Genomic DNA, 21,970 nt, shown 5'->3' on the forward strand with positions numbered 1-21,970 from the left:
TTCTTAGAAGGTAAATGAATGATGGCTCCTTGCGAATAAGGGTTTGCAGTCAGCGGCTTTCAGAACTATTGGTCAAACTTAGTTTGAAGATATCCATTTCAGACATTGAATTAGGTCTGTAAATAATAGGAGATCAATTTTCATGATGTAACATACTGTACAACACTGGTAGACACAGACAGAAGAGGGCCCCTGTGCAAGAACAATAGATGGGCCCTTTGTAGTACAGTTAGGTCGTCATAATGTACATTTCCACTAGTTTGGGAGGTGGTAACGCAACCCCTTACCTCTTGGGCCCCTGTGCAGCCTCACAGATTGGACCAATGATATGTCCCCCAGTGCTGTACAAAGTGTCTGATCTATGACCAGAATTGTGGAACCAGGGAAATTGTGGAAGTGGATGGATATTAAATGTTTTCGCTACATGTTGCAATTCACCCATTCAAATTTTGTTTCCAATACTTATTATTTATGTATTACTCATGTCTATATTCGAGAATTATTTGACTGACAATTTATGCAATATAAAATTAGTATGAAGGGATGGAGACGTGTGGCACAAACCAGTCAAATTGTGTTACATCAATCTGTATTTAACCTCACTGACAAAATATTTGCTTTTTAGTGGTTGAATTTTGTTTTTTATTTTTGTAACTTTAAATGGTCAAACCAGTTCCTTTCTCCAACAGATGGAACAAACCCTCCTCCTTCCACAGTAATCAACCAAACAGAAAACTTTGCACAAATAACATTTAAGCCCAATGTGCTCCAGCAAGCCAAGATCATTCAAAATGGGATTCTGGGTGATTTTGTAGCTCGCTATGATGTAAGAAGAGAGCTCAGCGTTGGAGACATTCAGGTATATAGAATAAGAAAGGGAATATACCATATCTATATTTTTACTATTGCTATGTTACCAGTGTTTCTTCCCTCCCAAACACCAGCAGCTAGCAAACCCTTACAAAAATCAAGTTTGATGTAGATATTAAAGGTATGTACTATTTGTATATATTAGGCAACTTTATTAGCAACTGGATGTAAATGTTTGTATGTATACATAATGAGTAATGGTGAGTTGAAATATTCCAAGATTATAGTATTGCTCATATCATTACGTGGATCGTTACAGAACAAGAAGTGTTAGTCTATTGTGAGACTCATTGGTCAAAGTGAAAGTTGCAAAATCACATGGATTTTCTAATAGATTATGGTAATAAAAAAAATCTTAAAATGTATTAAAAGGAACCTGTCATGTGAAAAAAACACTATTAACCTGCCGATATAGGATTAACCTGCAGGTTAGTAGAGTTCTTAACCTGCCTGGCACTGGCACTGTCGGGAGGAAATGAACTTTATTTTCACCATCAGTGTTTGTGATTCAGACACAGGGCTAGCGCTGGAACATGTCCAATCAACAATCTGTGGTGGCAGAGTGGCGGCAGTAACCGTGCCCACAGCATTGACTGACAGCCGCCTCAGCATTATAGCCGACTGTGAGTCAGTCCGGTTACAGCCACTACTCTGTATATACCGAGAAGTGATGAACCTGCACTGGCGCCACCTCCATGACTGAACAGTGAACACTGCCAGACTTCATAAAATTAATTTCCTCTCAATAGCGGGGTTCAAAGTTTGGGCTCCCTTTAAATATAAAAACTTGATTAACTTCAATCATTTTCTAATTAAATTATCCATTTAACCCCGTCCCAACTGGTCAATTTTATATTTTTGCACTTTTGTTTTTTTCTCCTATACCTTCAAGACCCATAACTTTTTATTTTTCAGTCAACATAGCCATGTGAAGGCTTTTGTTTTTTCAGGAGGAGTTGTACTTTTCACTGACATTACCTACTTCATTGTGTAATGTACTAGAAAGTAGGAAAAGAATTCCAAGTGTGACAAAATAGCAAAAAAGTGCTGTTGCAATTGTTTATTTAGGTTTTTTATTTACAGCATTCATTATACAGTAAAAGTGAACCGAAAATATGATTCTCCAGGACTGTACGATTACAGTGATTCCAAACATGTTTCATTTTGTTTATATTTGTGGAGGGTAGGGGAAAAGTAGGAAAAAAGTCAGCTCACCAGTCTCAGAAGAAATCCAATGTTCATCCACGCATTTTATTAGAGACATGCTTTAAAACCAGTGTTGGGCTATATGCATGATGAAAATGGGGTCTCTGGTGGTCCAAAACTGTCATCTTTGGACTATTCAGGTCTTATTCATGGTAACATGGTGCTCTAAATAAGTGCCTAGCTGTAAGCCAGAATAATTGCCCCTCTTCTACTACAAAAAGTTATGTCATCGTCCCATCTTATACACTTTGACTGCCATACTGTCCTCTCTTTTGTACTCTGACCACCACACCATCCCTCCTAATGTACTATGACCGCTACACCATCCTCCTTTATGTACTATGACCACAACACGATCCCCACTTATGAATTATAAGCATGATATCATCCCCCTCTTTTAACTATGGCCACCACACCAGCCTATCTTATGAACTATAATCACCACAACACCCTTTTTACAAACTATTATACCACATCATCCTCTCCTATGAACAGTTACTGTCACACCATCCTTCTTATGAACTATACCTGTCACACCATCCACCTGTATGAACTATTACTGCCACACTGTTCTTCCTTGAAAACAAAAATCTCCACACTATCCTCCCTTATGAACTATTACTGCCACACCAGCCTCTTCACATCACCCCCTATCTATACTGGGCCCCCACTTTACATTGTCCCATCATATTGTCACCCCCACATGGGCCTCTTTCTATACTGTGACCTCTCCTAATACTATGCTCTCACATTGCTTCTCTCCATATTGTGCCCCCCTACCATCCCTCCTGTTGTATACTTGAACCCCCTTCTTATACTTTACATTGTGCCTTCACACTATCCCTCTACTGAATACTGAGAACCCTCCCTCGCTGCTAGTCCACAGTAAAAGTTCCTGGTATCTTCAGCTCCACTAATAGCTCTTACCACATTTTGTGTCTTAGTCACCTGTGCGGTGCTGCTGTGACATCAGCAGTATACTGATGTGACCTCTTCGTGATGCAATAACTTCTGCAGCGTAATAAAATAACCTTGTCATGCCTCTGCATGGGAGGCAAGGAGCTGTCATTTTAACGTTCGATTCAGGTGAACTGGCGATAACCAGCTAAATCCCACTACTGCCCCTTCCTAAAAAGTCACTGGATGTTTAGGAAGGCAGGGAAGAGTATTCAGTAAAAAAATGTTGCCCCTTACTTCACCCCCACAACTCTTCTCCCTAGCCACTGGAGCTCCAGTGCCTAGTGGGAAATATGGTCGTGCTTACTAATAAAACTAGATGGTGGTATTTATGTATGTATATAGCAGCCACATAGTATATAGCACAGGCCACGTAGTATATAGGAGCCATGTAGTATATAGCAGACAAATACTACGTGGCCTGTGCTATATACTATGTGGCTGCTATATACATACATACATATGTATGTATGTATATAGAATACCCGATGCGTAAATACAGGCCACGCAATATATAACAGTGGCCACGCAGTATATAACACAGCCCAACCAGTATGTAACACAGCCCACGTACTATATAACACAGCCCATGCAGTATATAACACAGGCGATGTAGTATATAACACAGTCCACGCAGTATTTAACACTGGCCATGCAGTATATAACACTGGCCACATAATATATAGCACAGCCCATGCAGTACATAACACAGCTCACACAGTATATAACACTGCCCACGTAGTATATAGCAGCCACGTAGTATATAACACAGGCCACGCAGTATATAACACTGGCCACGTAATATATAGCACAGCCCACACAGTACATAACACAGCCCACGCAGTATATAACACTGCCCACGTAGTATATAGCAGCCATGTAGTATATAATGCATTCCATGCAGTATAGAACACAGCCCACATAGTATATAACACTGGCCATGTAGTATATAGCAGCCACGCGGTATCTAACACAGCCCACGTAGTATACAGCAGTGTGGGCACCATATCCCTGCTAAAAAAATAATTAAAATAAAAAATAGTTATATACTCACCCCATGGGATCCAGCGAAGCTCCGGCAATACGCACGCGGCTGCCGCCATCTTCCGTTCCCATGATGCATTGCGAAATTACCCCGATGACTTAGCGGTCTGGCGAGACCGCTAAGTCTTCTGGGTAATTTCGCAATGCATCTCTGGGAACGGAAGCTGGCGGCAGGCGCGAGCACATCGTCAGACTACGGAGAGTGAGAATAGCAGGTTTTTTGTTTTTTTTTATTATTTTTAACATTAGAACTTTTTACTATTGATGCTGCATAGGCAGCATCAATAGTAAAAAGTTGGGGACACACAGGGTTAATAGCAGGGGTAACGGAGTGCGTTACCCGTGGCATAACGCGATCCATTACCGCCGGCATTAACCCTGTGAGCGGTGACTGGAGGGGAGTATGCGGGCGCCGGGCACTGACTGCGGGGAGTAATGAGCGGCCATTTTTCCACCAGACTGTGCCCATCGCTGACTGGACGTGGCTGTTTTGCCGCGACCAATCAGCAACTTGGATTTCCATGACAGACAGAGGCCGCGACCAATGAATATCTGTGACAGACAGACAGAAAGACAGACAGAAAAACAGATAGACAGACAGACAGACGGAAGTGACCCTTAGACAATTATATAGTAGATGCTCAGCTAGATAGATAAGAAACGTATTCATTTTTATGTATAAGCTAAGAATTAAAAGCTGCAGTAAAGGTACAGCCATTGTGATGTCATGTTACTCTGATTTGGTCAATTTAACACAAGTTACATTTCCCCTTTTTCTAGGTTTTAAATGGATACTTTGTACATTACTTTGCACCTACAGATCTGCCTCCGCTGCCAAAGAATGTGGTTTTTGTAATTGACACAAGCGCTTCAATGGTTGGAACTAAAATTAGGCAGGTAAGGCCAAGTCTTTACAGTCATTAATAATCTGAGATCAGAATACATTGCTGTACAAGTAAGTTTAACAATGGTGCTGATTCTGATTAAAGATGAATATTGTTATTACTCTGGAATGTGTTCACACAACGTATACAGTTCCGGTACGAATTATTGTAAAGGTTTTTATTGCAGGAATGATACTGCATAAATATTTTACATAGAATGTATTAATAAAAATTGAGAATCACATTGTATACTGCTGTCTTCACATGCCCTGATTTGGTGTTGCTTTTCCAATGTATGTAATATGGGAACAATTAGCATAAAAAATGTCTAAGCTATATATGCTGTCTAAAAGGATGTGACTCTATCCAACTGTATAGAGCTACACATTTCTGCTATTGTTACAAAAGTATTTCTCAACATTTATGTTTTTTGTGTTGTTCTGTAAGAAGTAGCAGCCCAAGATTCTTAGTACTATCAAAAAACATATCCAATATACATATGTAAATTTGCCAAATATATTAAAAAGGGCCCTAATGCTGAGCCGCTGTCTGTCAGTGCCGGGGACGCGGTTACAGCTGCCACTCTCTATACAAAGTATGGTGACTGAACCCGCGCCGGTGCCACCCCTGTGACTGAAAGCTACCGCCAAAATAAAAGTTCATTTCCTCCTGGCAGGAGGAGTCTAAGTGCTGGTGCCAGGCAAGTTCAGAATGCTATTAAGCTGCAGATTAACCCCATATGATGGGCAGCTTGAGCCGTTTTACAGGGAATCTACCATGCCCCGGGCTCCTCAGGTGCTGCTGCGTCTCAGGCGTGGTGTGGGCCAATTCCAAACAGTTCATGGCCCTCCGGTACTGCTCTGTGTCCCACAAAAGCCTCGGGCTCCCAGTACCGGGCTGCTGCACTCTGGCTCTGGGGGTGTCCGATCGCAGTTCCCCTCCGAGCCCTTTTCTCTCCTTTGCTCCTTCCCTCTGTAGCTCCACCACATACAACCCTTCGGGTTCTCTCTCCTTTCAGAGGCTGCAGCTCCTTCGTGGCTGCTCGGCCTCTCTGTCTGCTCTCAGTTCCAGACTTCCTTCTTCAGTGTCTCTATCAGACTGTCCTCACTCCTCCTCCAGGTCAGGATACATATAGCTCAGGGAAGCTCCCCTGAATCTTGGTCTTGTGCTCCCCCTCCTGGCCTGGATTTGGAATGTGTTGTGTCAGGGTGCCATACCTGGTAAAGAGAACTCCATTGCCTCCAAGCATGATATCACCCTCCCAGAGGCGAAGGCAACATCACTGTAGCAACCGGTTCCCTGGGGTGTTACATGTGCATAAAAGGAGAGAAACTCGTGATGTATCTAACATTCTTCCCTGACCTCAACCTTATTGAGAACCGTTGGAGTATCCTCATGAAAAGATCTATGAGGGTGGGAGGCAGTTCACATAAAACCAAAAGCTCTGTGAGATTATTCTGGCATCCTGCAAATAAATTGAAGTAGAAACTGTCTAAAAATTCACAAGTTTAATAGATGCATGAGTTGTGATGATAATATCAAAGAAGGGGTCCTATGTTATCATGTAACATAACCTGTAAATGTTTTTGATTGAAAAAACTTTTGACTTTTGAACTTCAGTAAATGTGACATCTTAAGTCTGCAAATTCAACAAATAATTTTCAGTTCTTTACAACCTATAAAATGTTTGGAAACTCTGTTGTGCATAATAACTTGGAATAGTGCATTTTGAATTATTTAGCTTTGAAAAAAAAAGCCTTTTATTATTGGAAGCGGTATGTCCAATAAAATGTAATATATGTACTAATGGTTGGTGATGGTGATTTGAACATTATTCCTACCATTTAGGAAAATCATAGAAAATTATCTTCATAATAATTTTTTAATGTGGTGTATATTGCAGGTTTTATGCAGTCTGGCCCAGTAGGATCCAGATGTGTATATTTTTACAACATGTGTTGTCAACTACGTCGAAAATCAGGAGTGTATGTAGAAATCATGAGGCCCCAAAACAGAAGTTCTAATTGGGCACCCTTAACCCTCCCAAAAAATGAATATTTGATGGGGTATTATACCTCTATAGTCAATTCCTCCACAGTACCGTCTACATACACAGTATGATAACCCTACTGTCCCCCCGAAAAAGTATTGTGACCAAATACAGTATGATGCCCCAACTGTGACCCCCCCAATGCAGCCCTCCATACAGTATAATAGCTGCAACACAACACTCTACACAGAATGATGGCGCCAACACAACCCTCCACACTGTATGATGGCCCCAACACATTCCTCCACACGGTATGATGGCCCTTACTAGCCCTCCAAACAAAATAATGGCCCCCATGCAGCCCTCTAAAAAGCATAATGGCCTTCACACAGTCCTCCAAACAGCATAATGGGCCCCACATGGCCCTTCACACAGTATGATATACTCTTCACAAACCTCCACACTGTGGAATTGCTTGCATACAGTACAATGGTCCCCATCATAGCCCTTCAAACAGGGGGGTCAAAATGAAAACTACAGCTTGTTACACACAAAACAAGCAATTTATATAGCTCTATAAACATCAAATTACGTTATAGATCTGTAATAATTATATGGGTACTACGGAATCTGATAGCATAGGATAAAGCCAGTCTGAGAGCAAAGTTGCAACAAAAGATGTATTTACTCAAAAACAGAAATGTAAACAGAACTAACAGATATTTCTGCAATTGTAACGAGGACCTCAGCTCTATATAGAGAATCACAGCAAACAGAATAGCGAACAAAACATGGTACAGATATTCCTGCAATAGTAACGAGGTCCTCAGCTCTATATAGAAAATCACAGCAAACTGAGAAGCGGGGCGTGACCGCTAATGTGAGCCAGTCCAGCAAGGAAATAATGTGGAAGCAAACAAGACGCTTGAACGAGGAAGTCCAATAAAGTTATAGTGCAAAGGCACACAGTACTTAAATGATGAAGTCCAGCAAACTTGCTCACACGTGTGCACAGTGCTTGTTAGTAGGAGTCCAACTGTTCACAGATGTGAATGACGTCCTGGAAAAGAGAGGACGAGGGGAGAAAGAGGGAGAGCGCTATCCAAGCGTAGTAGATTAAAAGAGGTCTGGATACACATGATGAGAGCATTATACTGCCTCTGTACAAATCCCTAGTTAGACCGCACATGGAGTACTGTGTCCAGTTTTGGGCACCGGTGCTCAGGAAGGATATAATGGAACTAGAGAGAGTACAAAGGAGGGCAACAAAATTAATAAAGGGGATGGGAGAACTACAATACCCAGATAGATTAGCGAAATTAGGATTATTTAGTCTAGAAAAAAGACGACTGAGGGGCGATCTAATAACCATGTATAAGTATATAAGGGGACAATACAAATATCTCGCTGAGGATCTGTTTATACCAAGGAAGGTGACGGGCACAAGGGGGCATTCTTTGCGTCTGGAGGAGAGAAGGTTTTTCCACCAACACAGAAGAGGATTCTTTACTGTTAGGGCAGTGAGAATCTGGAATTGCTTGCCTGAGGAGGTGGTGATGGCGAACTCAGTCGAGGGGTTCAAGAGAGGCCTGGATGTCTTCCTGGAGCAGAACAATATTGTATCATACAATTATTAGGTTCTGTAGAAGGACGTAGATCTGGGTATTTATTATGATGGAATATAGGCTGAACTGGATGGACAAATGTCTTTTTTCGGCCTTACTAACTATGTTACTATGTTACTATGTTACTAGATGAGTACATCTTTCTTGGAGAGAAAAGCACAGCTTGAATCTTGCTCACCTGGTGTGGTTGTGCAAAAAGGCACAACACTGGGAAAAGTTTTGTACAACTAAGGAAATCCTTCCACTGGTGTGCTGCAAGTCGCAGCAGTTCCAGAGGCGAGAGGTAGCTGAATGGGGTGAAGCAGACCACCGAGTAGAGAGCAGCAGAAGCAGGGAGTTAGCCAGCAAACAGGCAGATGCTCAGGAGCCAGCAGCACAAAATACTCAAGCACAGGTGAACAGAAGACCCGGACTTAAATAGTCAGGATAGACAGGAAGTTCCATGACAGGGCGAGATCCAAGACTCCATCTTCGATCAGGGCGAACAGACACCAGGAAAGTCCGGAATCCTTACAAGCTCTCATAGCAAGATGACCCCCCATTCCCCAGCAGAAGTGGTAAAAGATAATAAATAAATATATATATATACACATAAAAATTAAGTATCGCCATAATTATATGGAACTGCAGAATAGAAGTAATAAGTTACTTATACATTTATCAATAAATATAAGCAAAAACCATGTGATAGTCAGCTCACCTGATTCGGTCAGTAGTTCCTGAGTAAGGTCCAAACCACGCATGGGAGCAGCTACAGCAGCCTCACGAAAAAGAAAGAGGATATTAATCCAGCGATATAGGCTATGCACCTTTTTGAATTAAAAAGTAGCTTTTATTGAGCCATTTAAAACAAGTGCAAATACTTGATCCACTACATTTGCTTATATGCACATTGTGAGCATAAATACAGAGAAGGAAGAAAAGTATTTGATCCCTTGCAGATTTTGCAAGTTTGCCCACTGACAAAGGCATGAACAGTCTATAATGTTAAGGGTAGGTTAATTTTAACATTGAGAGATAGAATATCAAAAATAAAATCCAGATAATCACATTGTATAAATTATATAAATTTATTTGCATTTTGCTGTGAGAAATAAGTATTTGATCACCTACCAACCATTAAGAGTTCTTGCTCTTACAGACCAGTTAGTGCTCCTAATCAACCTGTTACCTGCATTAAAGACAGCTGTCATACATAGTCATCTTTATAAAAGACTCCTGTCCACAGACTCAATTAATCAGTCAGACTCTAACCTCTACAACATGGGCAAGACCAAAGAGCTTTATAAGAATGTCAGGGACAAGATGATAGACCTGCACAAAGATGGAATGAGCTACAAAACCAGATGTCTCCTTCCCATCCCAGATGCTGGATGAGAAGGCGACAACTGTTGGTGCGATAGTAAGAAAATAGAAGAAATACAAAATAACTGTCAATCGACATCGATCTAGGGCACCATGCAAAATGTCACCTCGTGGGGTTCCTTGATCATGAGAAACATGAAATACAGTTAGGGCCAGAAATATTTGGACAGTGACACAAGTTTTGTTATTTTAGCTGTTTACAAAAACATGTTCAGAAATACAATTATATATATAATATGGGCTGAAAGTGCACACTACCAGCTGCAATATGATAGTTTCCACATCCAAATCGGAGAAAGGGTTTAGGAATCATAGCTCTGTAATGCATAGCGTCCTCTTTTTCAAGGGACCAAAAGTAATTGGACAATGGACTCTAAGGGCTGCAATTAACTCTGAAGGCGTCTCCCTCGTTAACCTGTAATCAATGAAGTAGTTAAAAGGTCAGGGGTGGATTCCAGGTGTGTGGTTTTGCATTTGGAAGCTGTTGCTGTGAGCAGACAACATGCGGTCAAAGGAACTCTCAATTGAGGTGAAGCAGAACATCCTGAGGCTGAAAAAAAAAGAAAAAATCCATCAGAGAGATAGCAGACATGCTTGGAGTAGCAAAATCAACAGTTGGGTACATTCTGAGAAAAAAGGAATTGACTGGTGAGCTTGGGAACTCAAAAAGGCCTGGGTGTCCACGGATGACAACAGTGGTGGATGATCGCCGCATACTTAATTTGGTGAAGAAGAACCCGTTCACAACATCAACTGAAGTCCAGAACACTCTCAGTGAAGTAGGTTTATCTGTCTCTAAGTCAACAGTAAAGAGAAGACTCCATGACAGTAAATACAAAGGGTTCACATCTAGATGCAAACCATTCATCAATACCAAAAATAGACAGGCCAGAGTTAAATTTGCAGAAAAACACCTCAAGAAGCCAGCTCAGTTCTGGAAAAGTATTCTATGGACAGATGAGACAAAGATCAACCTGTACCAGAATGATGGGAAGAAAAAAGTTTGGAGAAGAAAGGGAACGGCACATGATCCAAGGCACACCACATCCTCTGTAAAACATGGTGGAGGCAACGTGATGGCATGGGCATGCATGGCTTTCAATGGCACTGGGTCACTTGTGTTTATTGATGACATAAGAGCAGACAAGAGTAGCCGGATGAATTCTGAAGTGTACCGGGATATACTTTCAGCCCAGATTCAGCCAAATGCTGCAAAGTTGATTGGACGGCGCTTCATAGTACAGATGGACAATGACCCCAAGCATACATCCAAAGCTACCCAGGAGTTCATGAGTGCCAAAAAGTGGAACATTCTGCAATGGCCAAGTCAATCTCCAGATCTAAACCCAATTGAGCATGCATTTCACTTGCTCAAATCCAGACTTAAGACGGAAAGACCCACAAACAAGCAAGACCTGAAGGCTGCGGCTGTAAAGGCCTGGCAAAGCATTAAGAAGGAGGAAACCCAGCGTTTGGTGATGTCCATGGGTTCCAGACTTAAGGCAGTGATTGCCTCCAAAGGATTTGCAACAAAATATTGAAAATAAAAATATTTTGTTTGGGTTATGTTTATTTGTCCAATTACTTTTGACATCCTAAAATGTGGAGTGTTTGTAAAGAAATGTGTACAATTCCTACATTTTCTATCAGATATTTTTGTTCAACCCTTCAAATTAAACGTTACAATCTGCACTTGAATTCTGTTGTAGAGGTTTCATTTCAAATCCAATGTGGTGGCATGCAGAGCCCAACTCGCGAAAATTGTGTCACTGTCCAAATATTTCTGGCCCTAACTGTATCAGCCTAAAACTACACGGGAGGAACTTGTTAGTGATCTCAAGGCAGCTGGGACCACAGTTACCAAGGAAACCATTGCTAACACATTACGCCCTAAAGGTTTAAAATCCTGCAGTGCCCGGAAGGTCCCCCTGCTCAAGAAGGCACATGTGCAGGCCCTTCTGAAGTTTGCCTATGAACACTTGGATGATTCTGTGAGTGATTGGGAGAAGGTGCTGTGGTCAGATGAGACTAAAATTGAAGTCTCTGACATTAACTCAACTTGCCGTGTTTGGAGGAAGAGAAATGCTGCCTATGACCCAAAGAACACTGTCCCCACTGTCAAGCATGGAGATGGAAGCATTATGTTTTGGGGGTGTTTCTCTAAGTGCACAGGACTACTTCACCGCATCAATGGGAGAATGGATAGAGCCATGTACAGTAAAATCCTGAGTGACAAACTCCTTCCCTCCGCAAGGACATTAAAAATTGGTCGTGGCTGGGTCAATCAGCAAGACAGTTACCTTAGTCCCATAGAAAACTAATGGAGGGAGTTGAAGATCAGATTTGCCAAGCGGCAGCCTCAATATCTTAATGATTTACAGATAAGCTGCAAAGAGGAGTAGACCAAAATTCCTCCTGACATGTGAGCAAACCTCATCATTAACTACAAAAAAAGTCAGACTGCTGTGCTTGCCAACAAGGGTTTAGCCACCAACTACTAAATCTGGTTTACCAGAGGAATCAAATACTTATTTCTCACTGCAAAATACAAATAAATTTATATAATTTATACAATGTGATTTTCTGGATTTTATTTTTGATATTCTATCTATCAGTGATAAAATTAAGCTACTCTTAGGCTATGTGCACACGTCAGGATTGTCTTGCAGAAATTTCCTGACAAAATCAGGACATTTCTGCCAGAAATCCGCATGCGTTTTTTTGCGCATTTTTTGCGCGGATTTTTTGCGGATTTTTGGGGGTTTTTCCCGGACACTCCAATTTAATGGGAAATCTGCAAAAAATCCGCAAAAATAATGAACATGCTACTTCTTTTTGCGGAATGCGTTTTTTTTTGCGGAAAAAAACGCAAACATGTGCACAAAACATGCAGAATGCATTCTAAATGATAGGATGCATATTGTTTTCATTTTTTTAGCAATTTTATAGCGGTTCTATCGGGAAAATCTGCAAAAAAACTGCAAAAAATCCTGACGTGTGCACATAGCCTTAAGGCCTTAAGGCTATGTGCACACGTCAGGATTTTTTTTTTTTTTTTTGCGGATTTTCCCCATAAAAACGCTATAAAATCACTTAAAAAACGCAAACCATATGCATCCTATCATTTAGAATGCATTCTGCATGTTTTGTGCACATGTTTGCGTTTTTTTCCGCAAAAAAAAACGCATTCCGCAAAAAGAAGTAGCATGTTTATTATTTTTGTGGATTTTTTGCGGATTTCCCATTAAATTGGAGTGTCTGGAAAAAAACGTAAAAAATCCGCAAAAAATCCGCACAAAAACCGCGTAAAAACGCGCAAATAACGCATGCGGATTTCTGGCAGAAATGTCCTGATTTTGTCAGGAAATTTCTGCAAGAAAATCCTGACGTGTGCACATAGCCTAAAATTGCAGAGTGTTCATGTCTTTGTCAGTGGGCCAACTTACAAAATCAGCAAGGTATCAAATAATTATTTCTTTCACTGTACATCGGTGCAGTATTAAAAGCAACGCGTTTCAACTTGTGTCCTAATCATGGTCCAGACAGTTACAGCAAAGTGGATGGGATTTATAAAATCTCATGCTCATTGCTCTGTTTTTTTGACTAAGCTGGCCAGTAGTGCGTTTTTCAAATCCGCAGCATGTTTATCTCTTTTGACTTTGATGAGTATATTTTCCCCCTAAACTTTCATTAGCGCAGACAATACACAGATAAAAAAGGATGTGCGTTTTTAGTGCGTTTCCTCTGTGGAAACGCAGCAAAATGCATGTAAACTGCACAAGACTGTATCAATAAAGTTTTGCTAAAGCCAAATATCAGAAAATATTAAAAACAAAGTAGCTTTATTTAAAACTTGACATACCAGCACTAGACAAAAAAACGCAGGGTCAAAAATGTGATAAAATTGCATTTAAAATAAACGCCCTCAAAAGCGCAATGAAAAAATGCAAGTAAGCTAATTTACATATTTGGTGCAGAAATGCAGCAACATCAAAAACTCACCAAAAACTCATCATCGTGGGAATGTAGCTTCATGGGCCTCAATAGGAGCAAAATTATTTTGTAAAAGTGGCAAAGTCGAGGGATATGTTCTCCTTTGACCCTGCTGAATGTTATAATTTTAGGGGGAGTGAAGAGGAAAGGGGGCAATTAGGACTTCAGCTGTGTGGCCACATTATTTATGAACTATATATTTGCTATTTCAGTAATTGTATTGACGTGCAGAATATAGATGTCTATTCTGAACTGTGGATGATATTTAAAGCAAACTCGTCAGCAGGATTTCGCTAAGTAAACTATATGCATTGCCAGGTTGGGGCAGTTATACTGATTAAAATTATACCTGGGGTGAAGAAATCCTTCTTGTGGTTGTTGTTTAATCAGTGCTAGAAGTTTTCAGTTAAAGGGAACCTCTCACCCCCAAAATCGAAGATGATCTAAGCCCACCAGCATCAAGGGCTTATCTACAGCATTCTGGAATGCTGTGTATAAGCCCCCAATGTATCCTGAAAGATGAGAAAAAGAGGTTAGATTATACTCACCCAGTGTCACGCCATAAGCGGCGTTAAAGGAGCAGGACGGCGTACTGGGACCCGCACCTGTCCCTACCACTTTAATGGCGCCCTGGCTTTCCCTTATCTCGGGGGTACCTATGATGGTTAGGAGGCCCGAGCCGCCAGCGTATCCCTGTCTCCTGTGCAGGCCCTATAAGTGGCCCCCTCTCCCCCCAGGGAGGAGGACTGCACCAGTGTATAAATACAACAATAAACAGGGTATACAGACAAGGTAACTAAAAGTCTCAAACTCGTCAAATACTCACACAACCACAGAGGGTACACATAGAAGGGAAGAGAAGGAGAAAACTAGGAAGGAAAACAGGTTTAACAAGCAACCAAAACCGCAGACACCAATCTCTGTAATAAACCTCCAAGCTCCAAATATCACTCTCCTTCAACCTCCAAGCCAGGCAGCAGAACTGATCACTGACACTTGCTGTAGTCAAGGCTCGGTCTATATAGAGGAGGAGATTACAAAAATCCACTTCAGCTGAGAGACCCAGCTCACAGCAACTTAGCAAATAAGGTTAACTCCTGCACTGCTGGCACAAAGCAACCAGGTCAAAATACAGGAGAAGAGCTTCTGTTCACTGTGTGTGAACAAGGCCCAGAGCGCTGCGGTTCTCTGGAACCTCTCTGTCGTGGTAGCACCGTGACAACCATGGGTGGTCCCGCTGCAGTCCGGTCCGATGGGTGTCGCGGTCTGGGGCCTCCCACCTTCTTACGATGATGTCCTCTTCTTGTATTCTCGCTGCGGCTCCGGCGCAGGCGTACTTTGCAAAAGTACTGCAGTGCGCTGGCGCCGGGCCTCTCTGACCTTTTATGATGCCTGCGCACTGCAGTACTTTGCTCTGCCCTCAATAGGGCAGACAAAGTACACCTACGCTGGAGCCGAAGCGTGAAAACAAGAAGACGACGTCATCGTAAGAAGATGGGAGGCACCGGACCGCGACGCCCATCGTACTGGGACCGCCCGTGGGTGAGTATAATTTAACCTCTTTTTCTCATCTTTCAGGATACATCGGGGGTTTTATCAACAGCATTGCAGAATGCTGTAGATAAGCCCCTGATGCTGGTGGGCTTAGCTCACCTTCGATTTTGGTGGTGACAGGTTCCCTTTATTGCTTATGCTCCGGGGCAGGACTGTAGACAGAGTCTTATCTTTCTGCTCTAAGCCAGAGAAACCTAGGAAAGACCTGGCAAGAGGCCACCCTGAAACACAAACAGTCTGTCTCTATGATGAGGAACATGTTTGTGCTTCGGGGGGACCTGTGGCCAGGTCTTTTCATGGTTTCTCTGGCTTAGAGCAGGAAGATAAGACCCTGCCTACAGTCCCGCCCCGAAGCACAAGAATCTGATTAACTGAAGACTTCTAACACTGATTACATAAGATCCTCATGTATCATTTTAGTCAGTGTAACAGCACCAACATGACAGTGCCTGCAGTTTACTTAGCAAAATCCTGATGACAGGTTCGCTTTAAAAGTAACAAAAAAGTAAAGAAATTAAAACCTCACCTTTACTTGGTTACATTTATCATTACGATAAACGTCCTTCAGTTCCAGTGACTATACCGCAATGACTGACTAAGGCCTCATTCAGATGTCTTTCTTTCACATACGTGTTCTATCAGTGTTTTTCATGGATTGAACACAAACCTATTATAAACTATGGTGCTGTTTACATGTCTCTGTTTTTTACAGACTGTGTGTTTGCAAAAAATTGACATAGCCGTTTTTTTACATGAAGTCATGAATCAAAATCACCTATACAAGGCTATGGGTACATGCAGAGCCGGTGTTAAACAAAGTGGGTCCTTGGACATGTAAAAATGTGGCCCAACTGGTAGCATATTGCACCATCACAGACAAACATTTTCGTTGCATTCACAGATGATTTCAGATCTTTAAAGAGAACCTATATAAAGCAATCAACCGACAGCACTCAGATGATCAAGATTCAGGCTCTAAAGTCCATGGATCCAACTGGAATAATACTCACAAATACTGAAGAAAGAGCAAGCAGCATCCGTTCCAGGTGAAAAACGTAACAAAATCTTTATTCTGCCATCACATCATACAACGTTTTGGCCAAGAATGGCCTTTGTCAAAAATGCAATATGGTACAAATGGCCACCTTAAATAGTGTGGAGCCCAATCAAGCACCAATCACCATCAAGGGGCGGCCTTTATTAAATCTTATAAAAAAACAGTTCAATATGTGTATAAAATGAATATATAATAAAATACAAACAATATAACAGACAGTGCCCTATACAGCGTATAGATAATATGCATAGTATACAAAAGAAATATAGTTTCAAACAAGTGCCCCAATCATAGCGCAGCTATCTGGTTGTTATGGTGATGTTCCACCAATCCACGACTCCTCATTTATACACAAACCCCATACCCAATCCCAGATGGCCATATTAAGGGCGCTAATGGCCACTATAGCCAATTGTCATATACCTGAATCGTAGTGTCCATTGGCCAGAGAACGCCAGCGCATGTGCACGAGGCACATCCAATGCTCGCAGTCATGTGACCGCAGCATAGATGTAGTGCACAGCGCACGCGCGAGTGGCACCCAGCCGTACGTCATCACCAGAGTCATCAAGCACACAGCATGGCCATGTAAGCGGTAAGGAGGCGCTAGAGCGAATAAACGCCCAGACACATCCCCAGACAGCCCACAGGACGCGCTGGACTCGTGCTCACGAGGAGGACCCAGACCCAGCCAATTCCATGGCAACCAAAACATACACAGATATACAACACATCCTCTATGTGGCGATTTGGCAGGCAAGGAGACAAAGGAGGGGAAAAAAACAAACAATATAAAAGGGCAAAAAAACAAAAAAGAAAAAGAAGAAAACCCCTTGTGGCCTCCAGATGTCCCTGGATGTCAAATCCCAGATATACTATAAAAAAAGAAGAAAGAAGACAAATATTAACACATACATCTAAAAATACAGATACAGACGCAACCTGTAGAAGAAAGGGGAGAATCAGGACATACATATTTGAAGATTATACTCAATATTAAGCCCCTTTGGCTGTAGAGTCTCCAATATAGAGATCCACCTAAGTTCCTTTTGTTTCAATCTCTGTATCCTATTACCCCCTCTCCTCAGCATAGGGACCCCATTGATAACCCTAAACCTCAATTGGTTAACGGAGTGTCTACACTCATTGAAATGTTTGGGAATCGGTAATTCAAGTAATTTAGTTCTTATAGTACTCTTGTGTTTGCTAATGCGTGCTCTCACCTCCATAGTGGTCTCACCCACATGCATAAGTCCACACGGACATACAATCAAATAGATCACGAAGCTGGAAGAGCACGTGTAGCGTTCTTTAATCCATCCATTGATTTAAGGTGGCCATTTGTACCATATTGTATACTTGACAAAGGGGACAAAGGCCATGCTTGGCCGAAACGTTGTATGATGTGATGGCAGAATAAAGATTTTGTTACGTTTTTCACCTGGAACGGATGCTGCTCTTTCTTCAGTACTTTAAAGAGAACCTGTTACCACAGTTCACCAATCTAAACTATTAATATGGGCATACTGGTTATAGAAGGCTGAAGAGAGAGATATCTGTATACCTCACATCAGATGCCTTGTTGTTGAGAAATCATCTTTTATCACTTTATGCAAATGACCTCAGGCAATGGGAAGGATGGTGCCTGGAAGATAACTCTGCCTCTAGAGATTATTATACATGTAGGGGCAGTTACCAGTTTAACATGTAATGGTTACCAGTACAGAGTCTGGAGGAGGTCAGTTATATAAAATGATAAAAGATGATTTTACATGACCATGATGTCACCAAAGATCTTTAAGCAGTCTTAACCTTGAAATAGAAATGGTGTGGGCCCCTATGAAAGCAAGGGCCCTGAGAAATGTCCCAATTTGGCCTCCTGTACCTCTAATGTCAGTCCTGCATGTCAGCTTGTCTCCTCTTCAGCTCCTTTAGAATCCCGCAGCTAAAGGACCCTTGGTGGCATCACGGCCACATGACGGTCATGTCAGCAAAGGTCCTTAAGCAGTCTTAACCTTGGAGAAGAAATGCTGAGGGCCGTAAGAGAGTAGAACCCTGGGCAATTGCCCTGTTCCCCTCCCCCATGCACAAACGTTGGCCTTGGGTACATGAAAATTCACTGACAGCATACATTGCCATCCGTGTGAAGTCCAGTTGTAACGTTACAATGGGTAGGAGAAGCGCTGCTAATTTTTTCTTATTTTTTTTTCATATGAAATTCCTGATGACAAAAACTGAAACACTGATCAAGTATTGATGAAAATTTGAGCCAAAATACTGATGCAAATCAGTCAATTTTTGCATAAGAGAAAAATAACTCACATCTGAAAGAAGCCTAATGAACTTTCCATGACTCTGGCACCGGTCGCTGCAGGCCATAGTGGCAGAGGTTGGAAAAAGTGGACTCTTGATGTTACGTAACTTAATGGCACTGCTTCCTATTTGGCACTGTAATGGGTAGGGAAGGAAAGGGAAAAAGAATTCTAACAGTAAATATAGTTTACAGTTTTCTCTATTTCTGTTTAGCTTATACTGTAGCTTTGTAAGAATATTTCCTATGAAATGTCTAGAGATCGCAACTGAGCAAACATGTTACTTGCTCTCCAATAGTCTCATTACTCCTTGACTATATTTGGCACTGTGATGTTTAATGAGGACTACATAGCACATCATCCTATGAGGCGCAGATACTATTATACGGGGAGACAGAGAATAAAAAATAGGGTTGGGCAGTAAACAATACAATACGTCATAATCTGGGCAATGTATCAAACCTCCTTACCTTCAGGCATAAGAAAATATTCATTTCTATGTTCTGTTGGGATATAAAAATTATACAGCTAAACTTTTTAACGCAAAAGTCCTTGGAAAACCTTAATGACAATGTGTTAATGAAAACTTTCATTTTAAACCTATTTAGTTACAGTATGCTGTTAAGAAACAGCAATAAAATGTGCAATTACTTTGCATAGACTATTGAAGGCCTTGATATATTACACTGGTCAACGCAATTTTTCTGGCAAAAGGTTTTAAAACATATTTTAAGTCAATTTTGGCTGCTGATTACGAATATGAACTCCATTTTTTGCTATCACATCAGGATTTCGAGATATATTCAATTTTTGATGAAAATTACTCCTATTTAATGTTTTATGATAAAAACACATGATTTTTGATATTACATTGTATATTTTTAATCAAGGAATAACAAAGATTGCAAAGTCTTTGTACAGCAAATCAAATATACTTACAGAATTAAACTGCAAAATAAAAAAAAACATATGTATGGCACACAGATGAATGACAAATGGCAGTTATTTGAACTTTCTTTTCTTGGCTGATCTGTGATGTACAGCTTCTGGGTTGTCTCTCATCAAGCTCCAGCAATAGTCAGCCATCATATTTGAGTCCCACCGGCCTTGGTACCGTTCTTCCATTGTTTTAATGTCCTGATGAAAACGCTCCCCTTGTTCCTTGCTCACATCCCCAAGGTTCTCTGGAAAAAAGTCCAAATGGTTGTGTAAATAGTGAATCTTGATACTCATTCTACATCCAAGATTTTGTAGACTCAATAGTAGCTCTTCCACAATCTCTTCATAGTTGTCTGCTTTCTTATTCCCTAGAAAATTCTGCACCACATTACAAAATGCATTCCAAGCTCGTTCTTCTGTCTCATTCATTGATGTGATAAAATTTGGGTCTCTCATAAGTGTTCTTATTTGAGGTCCATCAAATATTCCAGCCATTTCTTCTCTTCACTAAGACCAGGAAAAGTTGAACATATATAGTTAAAGCATTCTCCACTGTGATTGAGAGCTTTAACAAACTGCTTCATCAATCCTTTCTATGTGTAAGGGAGGAAAGACAATGTCCTTCCTATCCACTAGAAGGATCATGGATGACATTCTTATCGCCAGATGCCAAACTCTGTCGCTGAGACCATTCAGTTTTCACCCAAAGCTCTGCTGTTGCTCTACTGTCCCAGTAGCACAGAAAACAAGGGTGTTATCATAACAAATGGGAATTATGCATGTTCAAAGAAAACAAAGATATTCTCACATTTATTGAGAGACTAAGGGTACCGTCACACTATAACATTTTGATCGCTACGACGGTACGATTCGTGACGTTCCAGCGATATCGTTACGATATCGCTGTGTCTGACACGCAGCAGCGATCAGGGATCCTGCTGAGAATCGTACGTCGTAGCAGATCGTTTAGAACTTTCTTTCATCGCTGGATCTCCCGCTGTCATCGCTAGATCGGTGTGTGTGACACCGATCTAGCGATCTAGCGATGCGATCCAGCGATGCGTTCGCTTGTAACCAGGGTAAACATCGGGTAACTAAGCGCAGGACCGCGCTTAGTTACCCGATGTTTACCCTGGTTACAAGCGTTAAACTAAAAAAAAACAAACAGCACATACTTACATTCTGGTGTCCGTCAGGTCCCTTGCCGTCTGCTTCCCGCACTGTGACTGCCGGCCGTAAAGTAAAAGCAGAGCACAGCGGCTGTGCTTTCACTTTCACTTTACGGCCGGCAGTCACTGAGTGCGGGAACCAGACTGCAAGGGACCTGACGGACACCAGAATGTAAGTATGTGCTGTTTGTTTTTTTTTAGTTTAACGCTTGTAACCAGGGTAAACATCGGGTAACTAAGCGCGGTCCTGCGCTTAGTTACCCGATGTTTACCCTGGTTACCCAGGGACCTCGGCATCGGTGGTCGCTGGAGAGCTGTCTGTGTGACAGCTCCCCAGCGACCACACTACGATTTACCTACGATCACGGCCAGGTCATATCGCTGGTCGTGATCGTAGGTAAATCGTATAGTGTGACGGTACCCTAAAGGAAAACTAAATTTACCTTAGTGAACCGGCACTTTTCATACACTACCTATATTTATCATGGAATTCTTGAAAATGGGCTATATACCTGTAGCGCAAAAACATGATGTGATAGAGAAATGATAAGATCAGATTTGAATTCAGCACCCTCAAATTAGTCTAAAGGTACCTTCACACATAACGATATCATTAACGATATCGTTGCAAAGTCACGCTTTTTTGTGACGTAGCAACGATCTCGCTAACAATCTCCTTATGTGTCACAGCGACCAACGATCAGGCCCCTGCTGGGAGATCGTTGGTCGTGGGGAATCAGACCAGAGAAGCAGAGCGCCGAGGACAGACAGTGGTAGGTAAGTATGTAGCGGTTGTTTTTTTTACTTTAACGATGGTAACCAGGGTAAACATCGGGTTACTAAGCGCGGCCCTGCGCTTAGTAACCCGATGTTTACCCTGGTTACCAGCGAAGACATCGCTGAATCGGTGTCACACACGCCGATTCAGCGATGTCTACGGGGAGTCCAGCGACAAAATAAAGTTCTGGACTTTCTTCCCTGACCAGCGACAGCACAGCAGGGGCC

The 21,970-nt window shown here is 41.7% G+C and overlaps 1 protein-coding gene across 1 annotated transcript in view; it reads left to right on the plus strand.

Annotated features, from left to right (window-relative positions):
* The window catches only part of ITIH5 (inter-alpha-trypsin inhibitor heavy chain 5), a 121,663-nt gene that overhangs the window by 41,523 nt on the left and 58,170 nt on the right, over positions 1-21,970 (plus strand). Inside the window, exons 6-7 of the mRNA XM_069765306.1 lie at positions 690-859; positions 4,858-4,974. Of these exons, the coding sequence (XP_069621407.1) occupies positions 690-859; positions 4,858-4,974 (287 nt within the window). The remainder of the gene's footprint in view (positions 1-689; positions 860-4,857; positions 4,975-21,970) is intronic.

This window comes from Ranitomeya imitator, chromosome 4, assembly GCF_032444005.1.
Source record: "Ranitomeya imitator isolate aRanImi1 chromosome 4, aRanImi1.pri, whole genome shotgun sequence".
Classification (NCBI taxonomy): domain Eukaryota; kingdom Metazoa; phylum Chordata; class Amphibia; order Anura; family Dendrobatidae; genus Ranitomeya; species Ranitomeya imitator.